We start from the raw sequence: 27,977 nt of genomic DNA on the forward strand, positions 1-27,977 counted from the left end.
ATCACTCTAGGAGTGATAGAGAGGTTATTTAGTTGAGCAGCTCAAGGCTCCGCCAAGGAGATTAGAGGGATTAAGATCCCAGGGTATTACTGACCTGGAGAAAGGACTGTGTTGAGATAGGGATGATAGGAATTCCCCTAGTCTGCCACTGGAAGATATCCTGAAAACTGGGCAATACCCATCACATGCTGTCAACTTACTCTCTGCTGTATATTCCCTAGCCTGTGGGGATTCAGCCTATACGTGCTGTGAGTATGTTTCCTTTATGCTGCTGTGTATGTTCTATGCTCTATTGTGGATCACTGTGCTGAATGATCTATGTGCTATTGTTCAATAAATACAGTTCTATGTTCAACCGTTAAAGAACTACTTCGCCCATCATTGTGCTATCACACGCAGTTACAGTTACACTACAACCTGCCTCCACCGCAGGCTTGCACCTGAGAGAGAGAGCTCATCTGTGGTGTCAGCCCACAAAGGAAAGTAGCTAAAACTGCCCACACGCAAGTCAGTTTACTATAGCGCTACACACTGTTTCTGAGAACTGCTGCACACCTATGTTGCATGGAGTCAACTAACTTCTGGTATCTGTTACATTCCAGAATTCTTTAGCATTTTGCCTCAGAAACAGCATTTTTGATGTCACCAACAAGTTTTCTATTGGATTAAGGTTGAGTGATTGGGCTGGCCACTCCAAAACATCAATCTTGTTGGTCTGGAACCAGACCTCTTCGGCATAAGACAACATGACCTCTTCAAGTATTATGATGTATTGACTCTGATCAATGATCGCTGGTATGAGATAAATAGGCCTGGGGTTTAAGGATAATTGGGAAGCCATACTCAATGAATGCTCATTTAAATTAATGGACCTCCTAATTAGAGAGGAGGAGTCAAAACTGGCTATAGTGGAAGGGCAAATTCAGGAAATACATACTAAGATAGACAAGATGGTCAATCAAGGTGAAATATTACCTAAGTATGAATCTATAATGAAGGGTATACAGAAGTTTGAAACCTCTCTTTTAGACACTAAAAAAAGTAAATTGTCCAGAGATATGAAAGACTATTCATCTAACTTAGTATATAGATGGACGCATAGAACCAAGAACCATTCCACTAAAAGAACAACCCCACGAACAAGAAGGGAAACGGTTAATTTAGACAGTTATTCTGAGAATGATTCTCAGTCAATGTCCGTTCCTCACACACCCGGGACCAATTTGCAGTGCGAACGGAATCTCCAGTCAGGTTCCAAACCCCAGGGAGGTTTTAACACTTCCCAATATCCTATTTTTTTAGGACAGGGGAGGAACCTAGTGGATACATCCCAAGCCACGAATTACCCCACAAAAGATCAACATTGGGGGAAAGGGAAAAACCAATTGAGGGAAAAAGTGAACTATTCAACCACCAGGAGTTACCAAAAGAAGAACAGTCGTTAACTATAATTAATCTGTCCAGTCATAACCTTACACAAGCACATATAAATATTCTTAGTAAGGGCCTGTCCTTTTCACCCACCTTTCAGTTAGATATCTTTGAGACTATCAAAGATCTCAACCTATTCGCTAGAAAATTGCTTTTGAAGAAATTTTTTGGGAAGGATAAACTCGAGGAAGTAGAAGGGTTAACCGATATAGAATTAAAAGCTTTACAAGACTTAGAGGAATTACTCCAGGAGAATCAGGTTGACGTAACAAATGATAATAGTACAGTCCCTCCGCCTGACAAATGGAAAATGAAACTCAAAAATAAATCGATCTTTACCCCTGCATCCAATATATGCCCTAATGTGGGTATCTTCCTAAATATGGTTATCCAAGATATTCTTAATATCCAACCTCATATCTATGAGAATAATATATCGGGAGACAAATATAGAGCTATTAAAGATATGAAAGGTTGGAATGATATACAGATTAAACCATCTGATAAAGGTGGGAATATTGTATTGTGGCCCAATGATATGTATTTGAAGGAAGCTGAGAAACAATTGTCTTCTATTAGCTATAAGGAAATTTTGGGGGATCCCTCGTATAATTTTAAATTAAGCTATGACAATATGTTAAAACAAGCCCTCAAGGATAACTTAATTTCTAAGAAAGAACAAGCATTCCTGACAGTTGAGAGTCCTAGGATAGCCACCCTTTACATTCTTCCCAAGATCCACAAAAATCTATCCAACCCTCCCATTGTATCCGGCAATGGAAATCTTATGGAAAAGGCTAGTCAATATCTTGACCTCAGAATAAGATCTATGGTTGGGAATCTAGAGTCTTATGCAAGGGACACACTGGATGTTTTGTCCCAGATAGAAGAACTGAGCAATAATAAATCTGTGTTGCTCATGACTCTAGATGTAGAGTCTCTATACACATCCATTAGGCATGATCTGGGAATAGAAGCTCTAAGATATTTTCTAACCAAAGACCTTGCGGAGGAAGAATGCATGATTGATTTTTTATGCAGGCTTATGAGGTTTGTGTTAAATTACAATTATTTCACATTCAATAACAAATTCCATCTTCAAATACTGTACAGGGGACAGCCATGGAAACATCATGTGCTCCCTCATATGCCAATTTATTTCTGGGGCATTGGGAACAAACTATTGTGAAGAACATCAAGCCATCATACCAACAAAAAATATTAAAATGGATCAGGTATATCGATGATATACTTGTGGTATGGGATGGCACCAGGGAAGAGGCTATAAATTTGTCACTCTACTTAATGAATGATCGTAACATCAAGTTAACCATGGAACTTTCTGAAAAATCTATTTCCTTTCTTGATCTCCATATAGAGGTCACTTCTAAGTTTCTCCAGCTTCCACCCACATTCGGTAAAAAAATCGGTTCCCACTGGTGAATTCTTAAAACTTAAACGCAATTGCTCTTCTATTGAGTACTTTAAAGAACAAGCCATAGAACTGAAAACTAGACTTAAACAGAGAGGCTATTCAGGAAAGATAGTGAAAAAAGCTTACCATAGAGCAATAGTCACTGATAGAAGCCAGCTTCTAGTAACAAAAGAAAAAACACACAAACCAAATAATATGGTCAGATTTATAACCACCTATAATGCTGACAGTTCACAGATACAAACTATTTTGGATAAACACTGGCCTATACTATTGGAAGATGACACCATTGGAACGATATTACAGCAAAGAGCATCAATATGCTACAAGAGGAGTCCGAATTTGAGGGACTTACTCACTAGGAGTCACTTTCAGTCCTCACGGAATAGCAAGCAAAGAAATTGTTTTCCCTGCGGCGACTGCAACATGTGTATTAAGATGCGAAAAATTACTAACTTTGAGGACCAGTTTGGCATTAATCATAATGTGAATAATTATATAAATTGTAGGACCCAAGGTGTAATATATTGCATCGAATGTCCCTGTAACAAGAGATATATAGGGATGACTACACAAATGCTGAAAATAAGAATGCAGCAACATTGTAGTACGATTAGAGCTGCAGGAAATGAGAGTAAGAATGATAGAACAATTTCCACCGTAGCTCAACATTTTAAAAAATCACATAATAAAGATCCCTCTACAATGAAGTTCTGGGCATTGGAAAAAGTTGAACTGGGAATACGTAGAGGAAACCTGGAACAAGCACTGTTGAAAAGAGAGAGCTATTGGATCTTTAGAATGGATACAGTGTCCCCCAAGGGAATAAATGAGAATAACCTGTTTACATTTTTTATTTAAAATTATAATAGTTTATTCACCTTACTTATTTAAATATATAAAAGAAACTTGATCAATTCATTTAGCCCTCTTTTTAATATGAAACATGATTAATTCACAGACAAATTCCCAATAAATGTCATTTTATTTTTAATTCATGTTTTAATAAATAATGAATGAAGTCTCGCGATAACTGCTCAGGATGACGCACTACACGGAAGTAATTTAAACCCGACGACAGGGGAGCTTTCTTATTACGCCTTGACAAAGCCAGTATTGCGAAACGCGCGTCGGCGTTTTGAGTCCTTTTAACCTTAATTTTAAAATACTAGAAGTTTATTGGGTTTTCTACGGAATAGAATGGGTGGGGAGGATTCAAACCTCAACCAGTGCTCGGTTCCTCACTTTTCTCTTTGATACTAAAGCTCACAAGAGCCCGTGGATTTGTGGTTTTTAGGCTTATATAGCTCCTTTTAAGTCTAGGACTTAGATTAACAATCGAGACCACAGTCTCTGCTGCCTTCTTTGACTTTGTGGTGTCCTAGGGATAGAAAAAAAACTTAGGTAGTAGATTTGGGACAATTCCACCTCCTCTTCTCTTCAATTTCTGACTTAATTCCTGGACCTGAGCATTGTGTGTTTTTTAATATTTATTCTAATCCTTGCGGTCTCTGTTTAATGAATTACCTCAACTATAATTTATGCAAAGCACTATTAAGCACTTTAAACTTTATGAACTAATTGTCAAGCTTTGAATTAATTTATGCTGATTACCAGTCATTATTAACTGTTTAAAGCACTTAAGCACTTTAAAAGTTTTGTAATTGAAATTGACTGGAGGGAGATTATTAGAAACTTGTTGATTAACATACCTTGTTGTAAAAGGATATAAATTAATGCAAAATATAATTGATTGTAGCTAAGATCATATCATCACAATTTTTAAACCTTGATCTACAATTGAATGAACTATACTACATTTGTAAAATTATTTAATTAAATCAATTTAAATTAATTGGTATTTTAATCGGTTAAATTATAGCAGAAGCACTTTTTTCTTAAATTATACGATTATCACCAAGTAATCAGCAACTTTGCACGCAATAGAGGTTATACTCATTAGGTAGTTGGAATTTAACTCGAGACCGCTGAGCGAGTTCGAAGCAAGTGGGGTACTTTTTTCTTCTTATCAATTCAACAGTCCTTACGGACTCAGGTCAGACCTCTGCTTCCACCGCAGGATAAATAAATTAGATAAGGGATCATAAGTTTTGTTTGATTATAAATAGGCCCAACACCTTAGTATGAGAAACATCCCGCTATCATGCATTGCCATGCTTCACTGTCTTTACAGGGTACTTTGGCTTGAATTCAATGTTTGGGGGTCATCTGACAAACTGTCTGCAGCCCCTAGACCAAGAAAGAATAGTCTTGTTTCCATGAGTCCACAAAATGTTGCGCCATTTCACTTTAGGCCAGTCAATGTGTTCTTTGTCAAACTGTAATCTCTTCAGCATGTCTTTTTTTTCAACAATGGGACTTTGTGGGGCTTCTTGCTGATACTTTACATAGGCGTCTTCTAATTGTAACAGTACTCACAGGTAACTTTAGACCTTTTTTGATCTTCCTGTAGCTGATCATTTTTGCCACTTTGCCATTTTGGCTATTCTTCTATTCAATTGAACAGTAGTTTTCCATTTTATTCCACGTATTTCAGGTTTTGGTTGCCATTTTAAAGCATTTTATGATCATTTTATGCAATTCTTTATATGTTTTCCCCTCTCCAATCAACATTTTAATCAAAGTATGCTGTTCTTCTGAACAATGTCTGGAATGGCACGTTTTACTCAGAGAGAAATGCACTATAATCAGCATACACAACATTTGCCGCCTTCCTCCCTTAAATAAGGGCCATAATTAAAACCTGCTTTTTCACAGAATGAATGACCTCACTAATTGAACTCCCCACTGCTATTATTTGGAACAAGCCTCAAATAATGATTCAATTACACAGAACAAGCAGCATGCATGTTATGACTGTTGGTTTTCTATTACTCTATTACACCTACTAGTATTATAATTATTTGCCATGTAGAAATCTAATTTCTAACAAAAACTGTGACTGATCAGGTTAGTGGTGTTGGACTGCTATTATTCTGAACACACATTTGTTCTGTCTGAGGCCAGTATTTTAGTGTATGGGAATGAAAACAAAATGTGATTACTTTGTAACATCCACTGGAGTAAAAAAGCCATATACCTATATCCTTTTACACATTGATGTAGAACAGTAGAAGAATGATCTTTTTTAAGAGGTATTATGTAGTGAGCCATCCTGGGAAGGTTGCTCCAAGTGTAACATTGTGCATAATAAATAAGTGGTGTCTGAGGGTACGATGATTATATTTACATTCAAGTGTCTTTCCATTTTCATGCACACAGTCTTTATAAGACAAAGAACCATTCATATGAATTGTAAAACTGTTTACCTAGACAGCAGATATTACCTCAGAGTCATAATCTGCCAGGATCCATGGGAAGACTGGGTACTGCATGAGATCATTATATGATCTTCCTGCCAGTGTGTTTAAGTGCATCAGATACTGAAAATTACTGATTTCTCCTCTCTGAAGAAAACAAAACATAAATAATACATGGTTACCAGCAGTGTAAACACATACATCTATGTTTAAAGGGACAACTACACGAAACAGTGGTGTCTCATACCACACAGGCACTAAGAGGCAGATTTAGTGTGAATTTAGAACTCATGACAAAAAAAAAAAACTCTATGGGATTTTTAAAAACATATTTATCAAATGGTAATCTCTATTGATAAATACAATTCTAAAAATCCCATAGGAATGAATGAGGGTGGATTTTTCTGTGGTGAGTTCTAATCTCACATTTTGATACATCTGCTAAACTAAAGAAGAACTAAACCCTATCCCATTTTCAACTGCAATCCACCCAACTCTAAGCTCCATCCACACAACATAAATATGCAGATTTGTGGAGCAAAGTTCAAAGGTGCCATTTTCCCCTGTGTTTGGACCCCGAATCTTTCTTTTTTTAAGATATCATATAGCGAGATCATGCACAGTCTAAGATGATTCAGGACATTAATTCTACTGGTACACCCCGATCTACTGTACCTTTTGGACATCCCTGGTCTAAAAGAAGACTGGGAAATATGGCACCTTTAACTCCACTGCACAACACTGCAGATTTATTACAGGTTGGCACACAGGCCACTTTTTAACAGAAGAGATGTTGCGAGGAGAGAGCATCGTTAACAATACAATAAATTGCAGACTTCTTTTTGATCTACAGAGTATTGAAACCTTCTCCAGGCTTCTGGTTACCTGCTTTTTGGAAGGATAAGGGGGTCTGGTGTCAGGAAACATTGCATCACACTGTATTAAATATATCTATGGCTAAAGTTCCCACTGCCTCTCACAGTCATGTATTTGTGGTTTTAATGTTTTTCTCTGTATAATATATTTAATATCTGCAGTCAGGATCTGAAGTCATTGTTTTTACAAGTCACTCTACCATTATTTGTGTATACCAGTAAGTGTATACTGTATATTTTATACATATATTTTTTACTGTACAAGCTAATTTGGCTAATGGCTCATAAAGCAATTATAGGACAGAGAATTTTAGCTGGCAGAGAAAAATCTGAATCTATCCACGCCACTTGATTGTAAATTGAAGCTGCCTAAAAGTTGCTTCTCTTCGCAGAAATGCAAAAAGCACAACCTTAATGGTTATGGCACACTGGGAATTTTGCTGCCCACGAGAAATCTGCATTACCCATGGGTAATGGCAAATCTCTCCCCAAAATACCCTTTATTTGATGTTAGTGTGAACTGCAGGTTGTAAAACATATCAAGTGTATAACCACCAAAAATCCAGGCACTTTTTGGGAGTTACACAAATCATATGTTTTCGAGCCAGATATTGCCACGGACACCAACACAGTTTTTTTTGGGAGATTCATTGCCTGCTGGTACAAAAGATTTCTCATGAGCAACATATCTCCCTGTGTGCTGTTAGGTCCTGATAAGATGTGTGGTAATCTTTAGAAACACTGCAGCAGGAGCCTTAGCAGAATTATTACATCAGAGAAAGAACATTTGATTGGTTTTAAATTGCTTTATCATTATGATTTATCATATTTCTGCATTATTAGTGAATGTTATAAAATTACTCATATCATATTCATCAGTCTCTAGGTTAATTTAACCCCAAACCTTTTAAAGTTTTATCTAGCTTCTCTTTGTTACATTTTATATTAAACTTGCTTTATCGTCAGAACATATTAAAAAAAACATATTCCTAATTATTGTAAGCAATGATTTAATCACAGATAAGCTATTATTGATTTAATCACTTGATTTTATTACAATTTAACAGAATCGCTGTATGGGTTTATGCCCCTCTATAATTTTTATTTTTAATATTCCTATGTGATTAACGACAGTTAATAGCTCTTTGAGGAGGACTAATAAACTACATAGAAGAATGGACAATATCCTAACAGCACTCAGCCTACACTAATAAACCATAACTTTTACAGTTTCAAAGTAATAAAAAAATGCTAATGTAAATAAAAATGTGGAGTAATGACCATTATTTCCAAATTCTATGTTCATAGAGCAAATATATGCTTTAATGACTTCTACTTTCAGCAAAAATATATTTAATTTATTTATTATATTTTTTATTTTGAAAGCATACTACTGTACTTAAGATAGCCTTACCTGTTGTAATGAAGCTGACCTTTGCCCTATAGTGCTTTTTTACAAAGGTGCAAACAGGGATATGATGATTCCTTGCAATTGTGCTTTTAAACAAAAAAGATTTGGAATGGAATGGTAACTGAGAAAATAAAATTTGTCTCCTGTTTTTTTTTTTTTTACTTCATCACAGGATGAAAGTCACTAATATTACATCATGCTGAATGAAAGGATTACAACCATACCCCATAGCAAACATAAGCTTAGTTACTTCGCCCCAGTGAAGATCTATCCACTTTAGCGACAGTGATGTTTCCCTTAACAGTCTTACCTCCCATCTTTGTGTTACAGATTTTTCTCCAACTAATGTGCTAAGAAGTCCTGACCTAAAATTAACAAAGAAAATCCAAGTTACTGATTTCTATCACTTTCTTTCTATTTTAGCACAATCTATTTTGTTATATAGTTACCTTATACTCACAATATATTCTTTTTCATAGCAGCACAGTAATGGAAAGGTTAATGCATCCCTTTAGGCAACATGACAGTGTACATTAAGCTTGACAATCCTTTTCCTGCCTGCATTAATCATAGTTGAGAAAATAAATGAGTTCAGGTATGGGTTCTGTTATCCAGAATACTCAGGACTTGTATTATTTAATTAAAATGGAATGTATGGGAGCTGGCCTTCCCACAATTTGGTGCTTTTTGGATTTCAGCTTTTCAGATAACAGATCCCAAACCTGTATAAAACTAAAAAAATAGCTGATCTTTCCAGCCATTGGCAATATATTGGCAATGGTCTTTACTGTTAGCTTTATACAACATGAGAAGGACAGTATGGTGTCAATGATGTAGCAGGTGTCAAGTGGCAGCAATAGGACAATGTGAGAACCAGTGTGCCTGCCCAGGGGTCTGGGGTATGTTACATAGTTACTTTCAAATTAGATGCTACAGTTTACTTTACAGTTAGTTTCCCCTCAATTTGAGGGGGTGGGGTTTGATTGGTTGCACCTGAACAGACTCCAGTGGAGCTTGCTCTAGTGTTTAGCTGTTCTTAAGTGTTTGCTCTCTAAGTAGTGGATCTGTAAGTGGAGTTGCAAACACCAGAGTTAAGTGGGAGATCTGTAAGTGGAGTTGCAAATACCGGAGTTTCAAACTAAAAGAGGTTCAAACTAGGTCAAAAGTTTGTTCTGTTTTGATCTGTAACTGGGATGAGTGCTAGCAATATTGAAGGTCTGACCCAGTGCACATTCTGCCTTACGTATGCAGATTTGGAACAAGAGATCCAAAATACTTACCTCTGTGGTGGTTGTAAGCAAATTGTTTTTTTGAATGCTCGAGTTAGAGCACCAGAGCAACAAATTGCAACACTGCGGTCAATTGACAATCTTAAAAGGCATCTCTTGCTCACTGAGCCTGACCTAGCGGGGTCAGATAGTTTGGGGGGAACAGAACAGCAGCAGGATGTTGAGGCAGCAAGCTGGGTGACAGTTAGAAAATCTAAGGTGGGCAAAAGGAAAATGGAGGCTGATCCAGATTTTATACATCGCAACAAATTTGCCAGATTGTGTGAAGAAGATGGGAGTGTGAACTCTGGATTGGCAATTCTAGATGGGGCTGATCTCTCTAACAACTGGGAAACCAGTTTCTCTAGTAGTGGTGGGGAGGAGAGCAGAGTCAGGCCTAAGAAGATTGTGGTTGTAGGGGATTCAATTATTAGGAAAGTGGTAGGGTAATCTGTCATCCGGTTCGCTACAACCGAACAGTTCGCTGTCTACCTGGTGCCAGGGTTCGGCATGTGTTTGATCAGGTAGACAAATTATTGGGTGGGGCTGGGCATGACCCAACTGTCTTAGTGCATATTGGTATAAATGACAAAATAAATGGTAGATGGAAGACCTTAATGAGTGATTTCAGGGATCTAGGCTCTAAGGTCAAGGAAAGGTCTTTCAATGTATTTTTTTCTGAAACACGTGCAAGTTTAGACAGCGGGAGCTTAGGGAGCTAAATGTGTGGCTCAAGTTTTGGTGAAGGAAGGGTTTGGGTTCCTAGAGCACTGGGCTGATTTTTCCTTGGGGTACAAGCTATACGGTCATGACGGTTTGCACCTCAATGGAAGGAGGTCCACTGTGCTAGGAGGAAAGAATGGCTAAGAGGTTGGAGGAGTGTTTAAACTAGGCAAGGGGGGGTGGGTGAGATAAAGAATTATGGGGAAGCTAGGGTAGATGGGGCAGTGGGATTAGCTAGCACTCCACTTAATGCCCCATAATAAATCTCCAGGGCTGGATGGATTGACTGTAGAGTTCTTCCAGTTCTTCTGGGATACTCTGGGACATGATTTCCATAGGGCCCTCAAGACTGGTGAGATGCCACTTTCTTGTCGTTGAGCAGTTTTATCACTGCTACCTCAGAAGGGGGATCTCCACCTTATTATGAATTGGAGCTAAGGAGGTCCCTCTGTTACAACAAAAACAGACTAATACTAACTTAACATGTAATTCTCCACTAAGTAATGCAAATTTCAAAAGTAAAAATTAGTAACCTCCGATGTATGCTGGCAAATGCACGGAGTTTGTCAGGTAAAATGGGAGACCTAGAATTAATTGCATGCTCTAAAAATTATGATATAATTGATATTACTGAGACCTGGTGAGATGAAACATGTGACTGGACTGTGATTTTAAATGGTTACACCCTTTTTAGGAGGGACATTGGGATTAAAAAGGGTGGAGGAGTGTGTTTGTATGTAAAGTCTGAGTTAAAGCCATGCACTAAAGAAATAACCATTGCTGGCACGGGTGAAGGTGAAGAATCCCTCTGGGTAGAGATTTTGACTGGGCAAAAGGTTACAAAGAGAATTATCATTGGTGTATGCTACAAACCACCTTGTATAAGTGACGAGTATTAAGCCCAACTACTCTTGCAGATACAAGTGGCTTCACAGCTGGGTCAAGTTGTTGCTATGGGTGACTTCAATTATTCAGACATTGCCTGGGGTATTGGGGTTGCCAAGACAGAAAAAGCTAGTATGTTTGTAAATATACTGAATGACAACTTTTTATTCCAGCTCGTTCAAAAACCTACTATGAATAACTCTCTTTTGGACCTTATAATAACTAATAATACTGAACTCATCTCTAGCATTTGTGTGGGTGAGCATTTAGGGAATAATGATCATAACATGGTCTCCTTTGAGATTCTGTTGCAGAAGCTATTCTATAAGGGAGTAACTAAAACAAAATTTCAGGCATGCAAACGTTGACAGTATCAGGGCATCTATGTGGCAAATGCTTTTCACAGGGTTAAACACAGAACAAAAATGGGAAGTCTTTAAAATGCTGCTTAATATATATACAGGTACATGTCAGTATATTCCCCTTGTAAGCAAGGAACGTCGTTGCAAAGCAAAACCTATTTGGTTCAATAGAATTGTGGGTGTTGAGGTGGGTAAGACAAGACTTGCTTTTAAGGCTTTCAAGTTAGCTGGGACAGCCAAATAATTTATAAGGTACAAGGAGACAAATAAATCATGCAAAAAAGCTATACGGCAAGCTAAAATTTATATGGAAAAGGATACTGCAGCAAGCAGTAAAAAGAATCCACAATTATTTTTTACAAATGTTAATAGTCAAAAAATGAAGCAGGAAGGGGTGGGACCTTTAATATCAGAGGGGGGGGTCAGCTGGTTGAGGAAAACAAAATAAAAAGCGTAGATTCTGAACTCATATTTTTCGTCAGACTACACAAATGAGGAACCAGTTAATGAAGGTTTCCTTCTTAACAGTCCTAATTCTAGTAAAACTAATGGTGCATGATTCACACCTGAGGAAATTCGAAAGATACTAGAACATGTTAAGATAAACAAAGGTCCTGTTCCTTTAAGAGTGGAGACACCCAAGTATTCATCCCAGGGTACTTAGCGAGCCAAATCTCTTTACTTAATTTTTCAGGATTCATTGAGGTCTGGCATAGTGCAGAGAGACTGGCGAATTGCTAATGTGGTGCCGCTATTCAAAAAGGATCCCGTTCTCAGCCTCAAAACTATTGGCTAGTTAGTCTGACGTCAGTGGTAGGAAAGCAATTCAAAGGTTTGATAAAAGATAAGATACTGGACTTCATAGCAAATCATAATACTATGAGTATGTGCCAGCATGGTTTTATACGTAATAGATCTTGCCAGACTAACTTAATTTCTTTTTATGAGAAAGTAAGCAGGGACCTTGATTCTGGGATGGCAATGGATGTGATTTACTTAGACTTTGCTAAAGCATTTGATACAGTGCCACACAGAAGGTTACTAGTTAAATTAAGGAATGTTGGCCTGGAACAAAGTATTTGTACCTTGATAGAGAACTGGCTAAAGGATAGAATACAAATTGTGGTGGAAAATGGAACATTTTCTAATTGGACCAGTGTTGTTAGAGGAGTATCGCAGGGCTCTGTACTAGGTCCCTTGCTTTTCAACTTGTTTTATCATTGGAAATCTGAAATAGAATGCAAAAGGAAGCGCACACATAGGGGCAAATTCACTAAGCGCCGAAGCGCCGAACGCTAGCGTCAATTCGCTAGCGTTGGGCATTTTCGTTACTTCGCAAATTCACTAACGAATGCTGGCGTAGATTCGCAAGTGTTACTTCGCACGCTTACGCCTGGCGAATTTTCGCAACGGACGTAACTACGCAAATTCACTAACGCGCGCAGTGTACTGAACGCTACCTTTTACGCTAGACTTCCTTTGCCACCTCAGACCTGGCGAAGCGCAATAGAGTAGATAGGGATTGCTTCAAAAAAAGTTTTTTCTAAGATCATGGCAACTTAACTATACAGTGGGCACATGTTTAGGGCAAAATAAAAATTTTATTTGATGTTTTGAAGGTTTTCTAGGCATTTGTAGTGCTGATCTGTATTCCTCCATTGAAATTGGAATTTGGCGCCGTATGCAAATTAACCTTCGCTAGCGTAACTTCGCTTCACTTAGCGAATCAACGCTAGCGCAACTTCGCAACCTTACGCTACCCCTGTGCACAACTTCGGATTTTAGTGAATTTGCGGAGCGCTGGCGAAACTACGCCTGGCGAAGTGTGGCGAAGTGCGGCGAAGTTGCGCCTGGCGCAACTACGAATCTTAGTGAATTTGCCCCATAGAGTAGTATTGTCTCAATTAAGATAAACAATTAAGCCCCTAGAGCCACAGAGTGATGAATAAATCAAACTGCTCCAATATCCAATGCGTTTCGCAGTCTCTCTTGACCGCTTCCTCAAGGAAGGTGTGATGATCACACAAGTCCAGTGTGAATTTCTTGGAATATGTTTATATGTTTATTGGGTATTTGCTGCTAATGTTAAAATTTGAACATCAAGTTGCGTTTAATTATGTCACAATAAATATAAATGGGTAAGTCTGCAACAGGGAGGAAGCAGCACCGACATGATTAACAAGGACTTGTGTGATCATCACACCTTCCCTGAGGAAGCGGTCAAGAGAGACTGCGAAACGCGTTGTATATTGGAGCAGTTTGATTTATTCATCGATCACAGACTCAACAGGAGAAACCTTCCTGGACCCAGAGAACTCTGGACTTTTATTTTGCTTTGGGTACTATGTGCTTTATGATCTGGCGATCCTTGTGAGTAGAAAATTGTTTGTTTTATGGTGATTTTTAACATTTATTAAAGCAATATTATACTATATTTTGCTTATATCTTCATTATTAGTGATGGGCGAATTTATTCGCCAGGCGCGAATTCGCGGCGAATTTGCGTCCAGCGAATAAATTCGCGAAACGCCCGCGAAAATTCGCCGAAAAAATTCGCCGGCGTCAAAAATTTTTTTTTCGAAAAACGGACGCCGGCGTCAAAAACGGGCGCCGGCGTCGAAAACGGGCGCCGGCGTCGAAAAACCGGGCGCCGGCGTCAAAAACGAGACGCCGGCGCCGTTTCGCGAATTTTTCGCCGTTTCGCGAATTTCTCGCGAAATTCGCAAATTTTTCGGCGAAGCGAAACGGCGCAAATTCGCCCATCACTATTCATTATACTACTTGGTGGATGACTGGAGAAAACTTATAAGGTGAAGAACGAACATTACTATATGCATCAAAAATCCAAGAAATCTTGTGAGTATATACCCGAAAGAGGGAATCTTGAAGAATATCACACTGGTGGATCTTCTGCAATATAGCTCTCTAGGCACCATTTTCAAACACTCTGTGGCTCTAGGGGCTTAATTGCTTATCTTAATTGAGACAATACTACTCTATGTGTGCGCTTCCTTTTGCATTCTATTTCAGATTTCCTGTGTCATTTTAACCTGGTGTGAACGGTGATATTCAAGGAAGCAGCCCCCCCCTTTTTTTTGTCAATAGTGCATTGAAGAGGGAATTGGTATAAATTAATTATACCTCTTTCTATCTAAAAATTGTTTTATCAATGACCTGGAGGTGAGCATTGAAAGTACTGTTTCTATTTTTGCTGGAAAAAAGGCGCTTGCGAAGAGACATGATTACACTTTACAAGTACATTAGAGGACATTATAGACAAATAGCAGAAGACCTTTTTACCTATAAAGATGATCACTGTACCAGAAGAAACCCCTTCAGACTAGAAGAAAATAACTTTCATTTGAAGCAACATAGGTGGTTCTTCACAGTGAGGACAGTGAGGTTGCGGAATACACTGCTGGGTGATGTTGTGATGGCTGAATCTGTTAATGCTTTTAAGAATGGCTTGGATGATTTCTTGGACAGACATAATATCAAAGGCTATTGTGATAAACTCTATAATTAGTATAGATATGGATATATATATATATATATATAATGTATGTGTAAAAAGTATGGAGCGGTGTGTGTAAGGATATTGGGTTTTCATTTGGAGGGTTTGAACTTGATGGACTTTGTTTTTTTTCAACCCAATTTAACTATGTAACTATGTAAGTTACCTACAGAACAATGAAAGCGGTTGCAGATGATATAATATTGTCTGTCTCATTGGAGGGATGCAGAAGTTCCAGGGAGTGTTCATTGAATTTGCCAAAAGAGTACACAAAGATGTAGCCAAAGGAGTACACAAAGATGTAGAAACAGTGAATAAAGAAAGCGTGTTAACAAAGTCCATAAACAGTATATAGTAATAGGAACATAAATCCATTTTATCAAGATAATAAGTATATGCTCAAAATCTATTAAGAAACGCTCAATAGCGTTAAATATAAATAGATCATCAGTGAATACATTGTTCCTAAAGTGTGCAGAACATTAATCAAAAAGATACTGTTACAAAAAAGAAAGAACTGCAATAATAAGTATCAATAAGGCACAGACGCTGGCCTGTTTAGCTTGTAACCATAAATGAAATGCAGCTAACAGGGTAATCATTCATCCTCCTTTGTGTATGTATACCGGTAGGGAGTAGGATCTTGTATTGCCTACAGTTATCAAAAAATACGAAGAATCTGAAGCGGACTTAAGTAGCAGGAGTGTGGTCAATAGATGTCGGAAGGAGATCGGAAAGTTAGAGACTGAGTTGAGCCGAGGAACGGGGGGGGGGGTTAACATGCATATATCTTCCTAGTGTAAAGCAAGGCAGGCACCTGGGACATTTAAAACAAATCCGAGCTGTACCGTAAGGGTGTATTGCTGTGTTTATTTGTAACAAATGATCTTTTACTTGTTACATAGCAAATAATTAATTATTGTCTTGTGCGTAAATAGTTAGTGCAGAGAGTGTCAAGCACTGTGTTTTACTGGTCAGGAGTCCAGCGCTAGGGGTACCAAAGCTGAATTTAAAGACGAGGTCGGGAACCTCTAGAGTTGGAAGGCGGGAAAGAAACCCAGAAGCAGGAAAAACATAAGAAAGGTGGCTGAAAGTAGAGGGAAAAACAAAAGGGCAATAGAAAAGCTGGAAACATGTATAGAAGTAAGGCGTTGGAATGACATATCAGAGAAAGAACGAAATTTTTAGAAATGCTGTATCTCTCAATATTAATGTTTCACTTAAATTAGGGTTTTCACCCCAAATAGTGTGGGTGTTGATACTGTTTGGTAAGAGAGTACAGGAGTGTTCCTTGCAACGAACAAATAAGATATCCATCCTTATGGTTGTAGACAGAACGCCCATAGTAAAATGACACTGGATGCTAAGTTAGCTCCACCACCAATTAGCAATTGTATACTGAGCTGTTTTAGTATTAATGGCTTGGTAGGGGTATTTGGACACTCAGACCCATCCAATAAAGCATCAGAATAAAATTTACTTTCATATAGTTATTGTGAGTTTAACGCTCACTTGAGCAATGTAATGCAGTAAAGAATATTTGATTATATTTCAATGCTCAATGATGTTAAGTCACACCTGTGTATCTCAACTTTAGACCCGCCATTCTGTCAAAAGCATTATTCACTGGTAATATTAACACAGAATTTCTTATTAATCTTCTGGATATGTGCTTGAAATTCAACTATTTTAAGTTTGAACTAAGTTATTATCTACAACTGAGAGGCACGAGCATGGGGTCAAATGTAGCCACAGCCTTCATTAATTTATTCATGGCACATTTTGAATAAAAACATATCATGCCTCAGTATGGCTCCTCTATTTACAGGATTTGGCGCTACATTGACATTGGCTTTGTTTAAATTTTCTGTGTCGCTATTTGTTTTGGGTTGTTTGTGGGGGTTGCCCCAGGTATGACGCTCAATGACGTCACTCCAGTTCTTTTCCCACCACAAAGGGTATATAAGGTTGCTCTGGGTTTGTTTGTGCACTTTGATAAAGGCTAGATTGCTGGCCAAAACGTTAGTGGTTGCCTTGTCTAAATAAACCTTTATTATTTTTCATCTAAGTCCTGTGAGTGCAGACCCCTTTTTATATATGTCATTTAAAGGGGTTGTTCACCTTTACATTAACATTTAGTTTGCTGTAGAGAGTGATATTTTGAGACAATTTGCAATTGGTTTTCATTTTAAATTATTTGTGGTTTCTGAGTTATTTAGCTTTTTATTCAGCAGGTCTCCAGTTTGCAATTTCAGCAATCTGGTTTCTAGGGTCCAAATTACCCTGGCAACCATGCATTGATTTGTATAAGAGACTGGAATATGAATAGGAGAGAGTCTGAATAGAAACACGAGTAATAAAAAGTAGCAATAACAATAGATTTGTAGCCTTCAGAGTACAGTGGAACCTCAATTTTACATCCCCTGATTTTAAGTTTCCCCTCATTTTACATTGGCGTTTTGTGGTCCCACCTATTTATTAAGCATAATACATTTCCATGATTTTACATTTTCATGAATTTTACACCATTTTTTTCTGAAAAAACGTAAAATGGGGGTTCTGCAGTATTTGTTTTTTAGATGGGGTCAGTGACCCCCTTTGAAAGCAGGAAAGAGCCAGAAGAAGAAGGCTAACATAAAAAACTATAAATAATAAAAAATAAAGTCCAATTGAAAAGTTGCTTAGAATTGGCCATTCTATAACATACTAAAAATTAACTTAAGGTGAGCCACCCCTTTAAGTCTATGGATATGAAAGGGTCTTCCTTTTCCACAATTTGCAGATTAAATTTCTGAAAGAAGGTATAAAGAAACCTAGTGATGCATGGGACAACAGCAATTATCTCTCTTTGGAACCAAAAAGCTATTGGAACAGAAAACTTTACCCCATTGGCTGGTTGGCACTGGAGTGGTGGCTTCAACAATGAGCATGTCCATAATTGGCTTCCTCAATAATAGGGGGATCTTGAAAGTACAAATATACTTCTATTTTTTCAGGAGTAGAATTTAAGCACACATTCAAGAATACGTTTTTCATTATGGGGTAAGATGTTTCTGTGGTTGCAGGTTTTTATTTATGAGGGTGCGATTCTGGACCAGATCATTGGTCGTGTAAATGGCTATGCAACTAAAAAGGTCTTGGGCCATAAGACTCTTCTACTGGCAACAGACATGGCTGTGGTTATCATGAATAGCTGCAAAATATCCATGGTAGCATAACAAGTGTATAGCATCAAGGAGTCTTTGACAGATCAGTCAACATGTCAATGTCTTTTTGTTAGACAAAGTGGTAATTCCTCTAACAAAAGGACCATTGTACAATTAAGACAAGCTGATGCCTCTTTTGGTTCCAGGCCAGTGGATGCAGAGAGGAGTTTTATAATAGACTCTTTTTCTGCCCCCTGGCTTTTAAAATTGAGCTGCATCCTCTAAGATGGGTAGTAGGGTCTCAAATTCTACTATTCTTGTCTAGAGATTGTATTGGAACTTGCTGTAATGTGGTTGAAGGGCCTGGCTTTTTAAATGCCACAAATCATAGAAAGTTCATGAAATTCATGAAAGGCTTGGAACCAATCTGTAATGACTGAACTGGGTGCAGAGGGTTCCCCAACAACAGTTTCACAAATATCAAGTTGTTATACATGTTGACAAGTTTATCTTTAAAATAAATCTATATTAACTCAGCACAATTTGATAAAATAGTAATGAAAATACATACCCTTGTTCAACACTGGTGTTTGGGCGCTGCCCTGACACCGATTCAGAACTGTCTGTCAGGGAAGGAACAACAGCCAAGAACCTAGTAGGAATTTTAACAAAAGAAGTAGCCTTATATACTTGATGCTGTAGTTGTTTGGAACAAAAGGAACTGGCATCATGAATGCTACGACAGAGAATATAGCTTGGCTTTGGCAGAGATAATATATAATAAAGCCTCCAAATAAAGTTTAATAATCTAGCAATCCCTGTGATTAGTAAAAAGAACTTGGATGTTCTGAAGTTATAAATCAGAGGATGCAATTTAATGGATACATGACACAGGGCAATCAGCTGCACTTCTCTTTGAAGGTATGCTATACTTGATATTTGACTACTGCACTGATGATAGTGGCCAGTTTCTAAAACATCATTTAATGAAAAATGTCAACCTTTATACTGGTAGAGTATACTGGGAGTTGTGATAATTATGTAAAGGCAGAAACTCGGTTGTACCTTGCTTTAGACAGACATACCGTTGATAGACTTTATTTCTAACTCCTTTTTGAAAAGCCAGCAAGTAATTCCGTCCATCTCCAGAAAACACTTCCACAGCAATTGGCTTTAAAATACAAGCATAAATTGAAGGGCAATTACACATACATTTGGTACAATAACTGGATAAGAAACATTTATTCTTAGAAATATTTTATTAGATTTTTTTTCCAGATGTTTTCCCATTTAATTTTTCTGCTTAGAAAGGCAAATGCAGACCATATACAATTATAAATTAATTATGAGTAGATCATAAAGACCCCTGCACTAGAAACATAATAAATTAAAAGTATAGCAGGCAAAGCTATAGAGCAAAAAGTAACATGAAATTATATAAACAGTAGTCAAACACGCCATTGTTTATTTGGATTTAACAGGACCAATTCATACAAAAGGCAGTGTTGTAAAAGCAAATGAACTTAAGTTTTATTGATTTTACAATCTTGCATTATCTACAGAGCATGTTGCTACATTACATATATTTTTTCTTCAATAATTTTTACTGTCAGTTTTTTGGTTAATCTGTCGCTATACTGTATATTCAAAGGAATTCTGTCATAATTTTATTGTGTTATTTGTATTTCTAAATTACATTGTTCATGTTGCAGATAATTTACTAAATTTATTCCATTTATTCTGAACCAAATGTATTTTTTAGTTGCAATTGGTGTGCATGCAGCCTTCTCAGGTTATTGTGCTTTCATAAAAAAAAAACTTCACTTTGGGAGCGATGCAGGTTTTAGGCAGCTGTTATCTTGTTACCATTCCATTTTTATATTGATAGGTTGCTGGGGGTGATATCAGGCTTGCAATGCAGCATTACAACTTGCAATGCAGCAGTAAAGAGTGACTGAAAGGTACCTGAGAATCCAACAACAATTGTTTGCTCTTGTGAAAAATGGATTTCAGTTCAAGATTCTGCTGGAGCAGTACTATTAACTGATGCATTTTGAAATGTTATTATTTTTTTTTTTTTTTAAAGGTTTTTATTTTGCATTTTCAAACAATAAACAAACAAACAAATATTGTATTATGCATGGTTCCATCTTATTGTAAATATATCACACAGTATATCAGCATTTGAAATATGTGAATCCTGTAGATTTGTATATACTTTAATTCGGGTATAATTCTGGATCTATTGCCCCTAGGGCACTTAAGTAGGTGATTTAGATATGCCATTGTTATCTTGCCATCTCTAACATTAAGGCTCCCCTGTGGCCTCCGGCTCCCCTGTGGCAGTCCCGCCACACCAGATCATATTTCTGAGGACATCCTCTTGCAGTATAGGTGAGTTGTATAAGGGGGAGTCTTGTTTTTAGCAAGTTCAACCAGCCATTAAATGTGGGTGGTTGGGGGGACATCCAATTCAGGAGAATACATTTCCTGGCATAGAACAGTAATGTACGAAAAAGAATTCTCATGTCCGCCCTTGGGGTTACCTCATCTATTACACCAAGAATGCTCAACTGAGGGGTTATCAGGTTGGGTAGTGCTGTTTTATCCTGAATATAGTTGAGAACCTGAGACCAGAAGGCTTGGATTCGGGGGCATGACCAGATGAGGTGTAGGTAAGACGACTCTGAGGCCCTACACTTAGGACACTGTGGTGAGTCGAGTCTGTTCATACGAAACAGCCTATTTGGAGTTAAGTGGAGTCTATGTAGGATCTTGAACTGAATCAATCTATCTCTGGTCGAGACGAGATAGTCATAGGCCCTGTCATTTGCCTCCTCCCAGTCCCCATCCTCCAACCCTGGGATGTCTTTGCTCCAGGCTGCACCCTCTGCGTTAAATGGAGGCTTAATAGTAGCTAGGAGAAGCGAGTACAGCCTGGTAACAAGTTTCTTGGTGGTAGGGGCTCTCAGGGCTGATTCTATCTTAGATGTTGTAAGGTGCATAGCGTTCCCTTGAAATTGAGCATTGGTGGCCTGTCTAAGGTGGAAATAGGAGAACCAGGGGAGAGATTCCTGGGTTTGGACATGTTTAATTTCGGTCCTGGGGCGTATCATTCCATCCTTAACCAAGTCCCCTAGTGTACGTAGGCCCCATTGTTGCCATATTTTGTACTCTGCTATATGTTGCAGATGTGGGAGGAAGGAATTTCCCCATAGGGGTAGATGAGACGACAGGAGGGGTAGTGCAAGATCGCAAACTTTAAGTGCTGCCACCCACGCTTTGTATGGAGTAATTATAACTGGGTGGGTTGTGTAAAAATCAGGGGATTTGTGAAATGGGATATATGAGAGTGACTCTATTGAGCTTGCCAAAGTGGCCTGTAGTGGGAAATTCAGATTATATGGATCTGGATTAAGCCACCAATGTATATAGTAAATCTGGGCTGCCAGTGAGTAAAAGTACCAATGTGGCCCAAACAGGAGCCCGCAGTTTGGCTCTAGCAAACCTGGGGGGCTTGTTAGCCCAGAGAAATGCTGTTTGGGCCATATCGATAGAGGTAAAGAAGGAACGGGGGATGGGAACAGAGGAATTGTGGAATATGTAAAGGAAGGGGAGAAATATGATTTTTAGAAGAGTGATCCTGCCCTAGATGGAAATGGGCAGATTAGCCCATACTTTCAGTTTGTCTTTCTTAGTGGAGAGGATTGGTATAAAGGCGTCTAAATTCCTTCGTATCACAATGCCAAGGTATTTGAACGAGTCCACCCAGACCAGAGGGGTGGGAGGGAATAAGCCGGGGTCGATGTTGGTATCGATAGAGAGTATGCTTGATTTTACCCAATTGATTTTTAGCCCTGAAAATTGTCCAAAGTGATCCACTATACTCAGGACCGCCTGAAGGGAGTCACCTGGGTTATCCAGATGCAACAGTATGTCGCCCGCATAGAGAGAGATGCGTTCTTCCACTCTCCCCAGGCGGAGTCCTGTGATGTTGTTTGCCTGGTGAACCAGGACTGCCAGAGGCTCCACTGCAAAGGCAAAAAAGAATGGTGATAATGGGCATCCCTGTCGGTTGCCCCTATAAAGGTTAAATACAGCTGATAGGTAGCCATTAGCACTGACTATCGCTACCGGTTGTTGGTATAATAGTTTCACCCATTTAATGAATTGATCCCCCAAGCAAAATCTCCTCAAGATTTCACAAAGGTATGGCCATTCTATAGAGTCAAACACCTAAGCCGCATCCAGTGACACTACTACACCTGAGCCATGATTACTATGAGTTGCATGCAAATTTGTAAATAGCCTTCAGATATTTACATTGGTAGATTTATTGGGCATAAATCCAGTTTGGTCTGGTTCCACTATTTCCTCTATAGTTTGCTTTAGTCTGTTGGCCAGGACCTTAGCAAACACCTTGGTATCTGTGTTCAGCAGGGAGATACGTCGATAGGACTCGCATTTAAGAGGGTCCTTCCCTTCTTTTGGGATGACCACGATCACTGCCTCATTGAAGGAGGGAGGTTTTCTTCCTCAGTGGCATGTATTATAGTCTTGTGTAACCAGGGGAAGAGGATTTCACTGGAGGTTTTGTACTAGTCCGATGGAAGGCCATAAGGACCGGGTGTTTTGTTGGATTGAAGGGAGGCTATTGCATCTTGCACTTCTACTAAGGTAATAGGGGCATTAAGGAGGGCATTTGCATGTGGTGACAGTTGGGGGAATCGGATATCATCAAGATAGTTTGTTAATTGTTCTGATGAGTAGTTGACTTTGGTGGCATACAAAGTTTGGTAGTAAGTTGCAAAAGCATCAGCTATCTGAGAGGGGTTTGTTACTATGTTGCCTGAAGGGGAGGTGATTTTGGGGATAGTGTTGGATGGAGTTTGGGATTTAGAGAGATATGCTAGAATTTTCCCATTCTTCTCCCCTTTATCAAATGTTCTTTGGGAAGCAATCTCTTTTGAGTCATTTTAACTCTAGTTTCTTCTAGCGCGATTTGTGCAGCCCTAAATATAATTCTCTTCTGCCTCAGTCAGTGTTTTCTGTTTTTCTTCCAGTACCGGAGTGGCTTCTTTCCTAGCTCCTTTAATTGCTGAGGTAAGTGCTCCCCTCAGTGTGGCTTTACCTGCTTCCCACACAGTCCCCAGGGTTGCCGTTCCAGGATTAAGGTTCCAAAATTCTATGAGGACTGACTCATTTGCTTCCTTAAAGGACAAGGTCTAAAATAGAATAAGGCTAGAAATGCTGTATACTAAACATAAGCATGAACGTACTGCACCACAAGCCTAATCAAACAAATGATTTCAAAGTTGGCCACAGGGGGCTGTCATCTTGTAACTTTGTTAAACATCTTTGCCTGACCCTGCACATGCTCAGTGTGGTCTGGGCTGCTTAGGGATCATCATAAACAAAGCTGCTTGAATTCTGCATGGCTGGTAAGTAAGGCGGGGGCTCCCCCTGCTGTTCATAAGTATGATTGTTTCCCTGCTCAGCAGTTAGGGACCGTCTGACAATTCCTATCCACAGCAGTAAATGAAGGGAGAATTTCACTGCATACAGTCAGGTTTCTTATAAAAACGGTACACATTTTTTAATTAAAGTATATTGGAGAGAGGTTTCTTTTTCACTAAAGAAAGTAAAAATGGGATTTTATTTTTTTGCCTTTTCTTGTCCTTTAATGTTAGGTTGCGTTAACCAAATTGGGCTAAGACGCCAGAGATGTTCTCTGGGTCCTGGGATAAGGTCTAGTTTTACCAGTAAAGGGGAATGATCAGAAACAGCTCTAGGTAAGTACTCCACCGAGTTCACCCAGGGCAACAGTTCTGTAGAGGCGAGGGCAAGGTCAATACGGGATAAGGTGTTATAGGTAGCTGAGAAACAAGAGAATACACTTGTATTTCTCCAGCGCCAGAGATCCGTGAGGTTCATGACCTGGGTCTAGAGAGAAATTCTAGAGGTGGTTTGGGGGCTTGGGGCCAACCTATCTAGCGAGGGGTTCAGTATTGCGTTGAAATCCCCCATAAGGAGCAATGGTGCTGGTGGAAAGTTTGCTAGTTTACTCATTATATTAGACAGAATCCCTTTATAGAGTTTTAACATTTGCTTAAACCAAGCGATCACTAAAATTTGCCAGCTCAGACACTGAATACTCCATTGACTGCGAGAGCAAAAAATGCATCTTCATTTTTGTTTTAATTTCTAAATATAAAAAATTTCATTGGTTACAATTGTTTAATAAATGGCATATTATGGAATAATTCTGAAGCATTTACCTGTAACAAGTATCTCCTTTTATGAACTTCCTTTATATCTTCATAAGCAAAGATACTACAGGTTCTTTTCAGTTGACTGGGGCCTTGTCTTGCACCACGTGGAATGATTGGCTCATGCATGCTGTTGGGTAAGAAAGCCACATGCCTCATTACAAAAAAGAAAAATCTTTAGTTTTCTGCCCACACACTCTAAAAAACTATTTAGCAAGTCCTGGAAGTACAAAATATCTTAGTTAAATCGGGTTGAAAAAAGTCAAAGTCCATCAAGTTCATACTTTCACATAAATTATATATACCCATACCTATACTAACTATAGAGTTTAGTATCACAATAGCCTTTGATATCTGTCTGTCCAAAAAATCATACAAGCCATTCTTAAAGTCATTAACTGAATCAGCCATCACAACATCACCCGGCAGTGCATTCCACAACCTCACTGTCCTGACTGTGAAGAACTCCCTTCGTTGCTTCAAATGAAAGTTCTTTTCTTCTAGTCTAAAGGGGTGGCCTCTGGTACGGTGATCCACTTTAGGGGTAAAAAGGTCCCCTGCTATTTTTCTCTAATGTACTTAAAGTGTAATCATGTCCCCTCGCAATCGCCTTTTTTCCAGAGAAAACAACCGCAACCTTGACAGTCTACCCTCATAATTTAAGTCTTCCATCCCACCAGTTTAGTTGCACATCTCTGCACTCTCTCCAGCTCATTTATATCCCTCTTAAGGACTGGAGTCCAAAACTGCACTGCCTACTCTAGATGAGGCCTTACCATGGACCTATAGAGGCATAATTATGTTTTCATCCCTTGAGTTAACTTTATTTGCTTTAGTAGCCACATAATGACACTGCCGAGATTTCGACAACTTGTTATCTACAAAAACCCCTGGATCCTTCTCATTAAAGGAAACTCCCAACACACTGCTATTTAGTGTATAACTTGCATTTATCAGTTGTTCTTAGATACAGTACAATGAACAATTTGCATTACCAGCATGAAAAGCACAAACAACTGTAACAGAGCCTCCATATCAGGCACATCTTTGTCTCTAGAAAATTAACAACCCCAGAGGCTTTTTTATTTTATTATAAATGTGTAAAGTTTTTATTGCAAAACCACATTTACTGATTTGCAAGCCTAACCTGGCACACATAGGCCAAATTTGGAAAATCAGCCACGTATGCGAATTACCAAACTTAAATGAACCAACCTATTTTATGAGTCCATATTTTTTTCAGATAATATAGCTATACACATCCAGATAGAGGTTATTTAAAAAAAAAATTGTTGTCTAAATGAAAGATCACTTACTTTACAGGTAGTGTTTCAATATCTCGGATTTCTCTGGTGATAGTCATTGTAAATCCATCAACAACATAAAAATGTTCTTTGCCAAAGAGCAGGAGGCCTTCACCAGTATCCAGACCTTGGACCCTTGCACAGCGATACATGTGTTGAATCTAAAAACAGCGTTTTAAAACACATCATCGTTTTTTCAACCACAGCCAATTATTTATTACAAATCTCTCATAAAGCATAGTTTCTTCAATTACAGCCATGACAGAGAAGACAGAATTGCCATGTAACCAACAATGAAGCAATAATATTATTTTTGGTGCTTCTAATGAGCAGCCAATGATTTGCAGATAGAAAACCATTCCCAGTACGAAAGAGGTGTGGATTGGTTTCCCCAATCATGGCCTGGAGGAAGAAAAGATTTCATCACTCCCTCTACCTCTTCATTCATTGCAATCAGATAAATTTGAAGGGGGGAGGCACAAGCTGGTGCAGAGGCCCCAAACAGCCGTTCAAATTTTCCTACACATACTTCTTCTATTGAACATCAGCACATCTCGCATGCTGCCTCACAGCACAACATTACCAAGATGACTAGCTACAACAGTGAATTGCTAGGGCAAACTGACTCATAGAAGATGTAGTCACCATAGCAGATCTCAAAACTATTGGGTGCATTGTATGGCAAACTCATTAAAAGTATAACTGATAACAGTAAAAAGCTCCATCATTGACATGCAAATGGACAGAAGAGATACAGGGGAATGCACAGACCAATTTGAGCAAGCAACAGATGATTTATACCACGCCAAGAATTACGAAAAAAAGGAAATGCTTCACTACAGGAGGTGGTGAAAGACAAAGTTATGTAGGTAGATTTTGTGAACACAGAAAGGAGACAGAATCTCTGTACAATGAAAATACCAATTACTGTAAGATTTAAGAGCTTATCTCTGTTGTCTTTTTTTTAACTCAGACCTAGATCCTGATGCATGGTGTATGGATAGAACCCATAAGGCACTTTGTCAAAAAGCTACAAAGGCCAATATTTCCAAAGATGTAATATAAGGACTGCACTACAAAATTACTATCTGTTGTTAATTTATTATATAACTAGTCATTCTATAAACTTCAAATCCAGAATCTCATAGTGTTCAATAATTTAATATAAATGGAGTTATCCTTTTAAGCTGATCATGAAAAGGAATAGACAACAATATATACTTCAAGGCCCCTATTTGGGTGACCAATTTTTGCGCAGCTTTGCATCTCTGAAAAGCCCATGAATTACCCCAAAGTCCTCACTGACCAGGCCCAGAAAGACCACCCTATGGACTGCAGTTTCATCAAAAGACAAAAGTCAGAAGAACCCAGCTAGCACCTAATCAATACTAAGTCCTCAATATTCTCCAGAAAGGTAAATATTCTTCTTTAATATAGCATATACCTTGTTGGTATAGAACTAGGAACAGGAAAGGAAAAAGGTTGTGAAACAGTATGGACTGAAATTCTAAAGTCGCTGCGCACTGCTGATACCTATTACTTAGGGTACTGTGTAATTATGGGGTGCCGTTTGTCCCAAATACATTCTGTATACAAATCTATCCCTAATACACAGAATGAATGTCTCTCATGGTACTGTATATAAGTATGTGACCATACACAGATAAAAAAATATACAAAAGACTTATTTCTATTAAAGAATGAGAACAAAATCTGGTTAGTGCACAAAAGGATGTCAATATATTACAAACTCCATTCTGTGCATTTTAACAAGCAATCTGTCTTTGCACTCCTTCACCCCTGCAACTCTAGATGAAGTTAACAAACTTCTAGCCTGCTCAAAACCCACCACCTGCTCCTTTGACCCCATACCCTCTCGCCTTCTCCACCCAATCTCTGATACACTCTCTCCTGCACTTACCCACCTATTTAATCTTTCACTCTCTACTGGTACCTTTCCATCATTATACAAACAAGCACTAATCACTCCCATCCTCAAAAAACCTTCCCTTGATCCCAGCTCTCCCACTAACT

The 27,977-nt window shown here is 38.5% G+C and overlaps 1 protein-coding gene across 7 annotated transcripts in view; it reads right to left on the reverse strand.

The window, feature by feature from the left end:
* LOC108704099 (WD repeat and FYVE domain-containing protein 3) overlaps window positions 1–27,977 on the reverse strand; it is a 453,243-nt gene that overhangs the window by 37,938 nt on the left and 387,328 nt on the right. For all 7 annotated transcript variants that reach the window (XM_041579765.1, XM_041579766.1, XM_041579762.1 and 4 more), the window contains 6 exons: window positions 25,956–26,104; window positions 24,649–24,769; window positions 19,456–19,541; window positions 18,942–19,022; window positions 8,783–8,837; window positions 6,214–6,333 (listed from right to left, as the gene is read on the reverse strand). In XM_041579765.1, the coding sequence (XP_041435699.1) occupies window positions 6,214–6,333; window positions 8,783–8,837; window positions 18,942–19,022; window positions 19,456–19,541; window positions 24,649–24,769; window positions 25,956–26,104 (612 nt within the window). The remainder of the gene's footprint in view (window positions 1–6,213; window positions 6,334–8,782; window positions 8,838–18,941; window positions 19,023–19,455; window positions 19,542–24,648; window positions 24,770–25,955; window positions 26,105–27,977) is intronic.

Source organism: Xenopus laevis, chromosome 1S (genome assembly GCF_017654675.1).
Source record: "Xenopus laevis strain J_2021 chromosome 1S, Xenopus_laevis_v10.1, whole genome shotgun sequence".
In the NCBI taxonomy this organism is placed as follows: Eukaryota; Metazoa; Chordata; class Amphibia; order Anura; family Pipidae; genus Xenopus; species Xenopus laevis.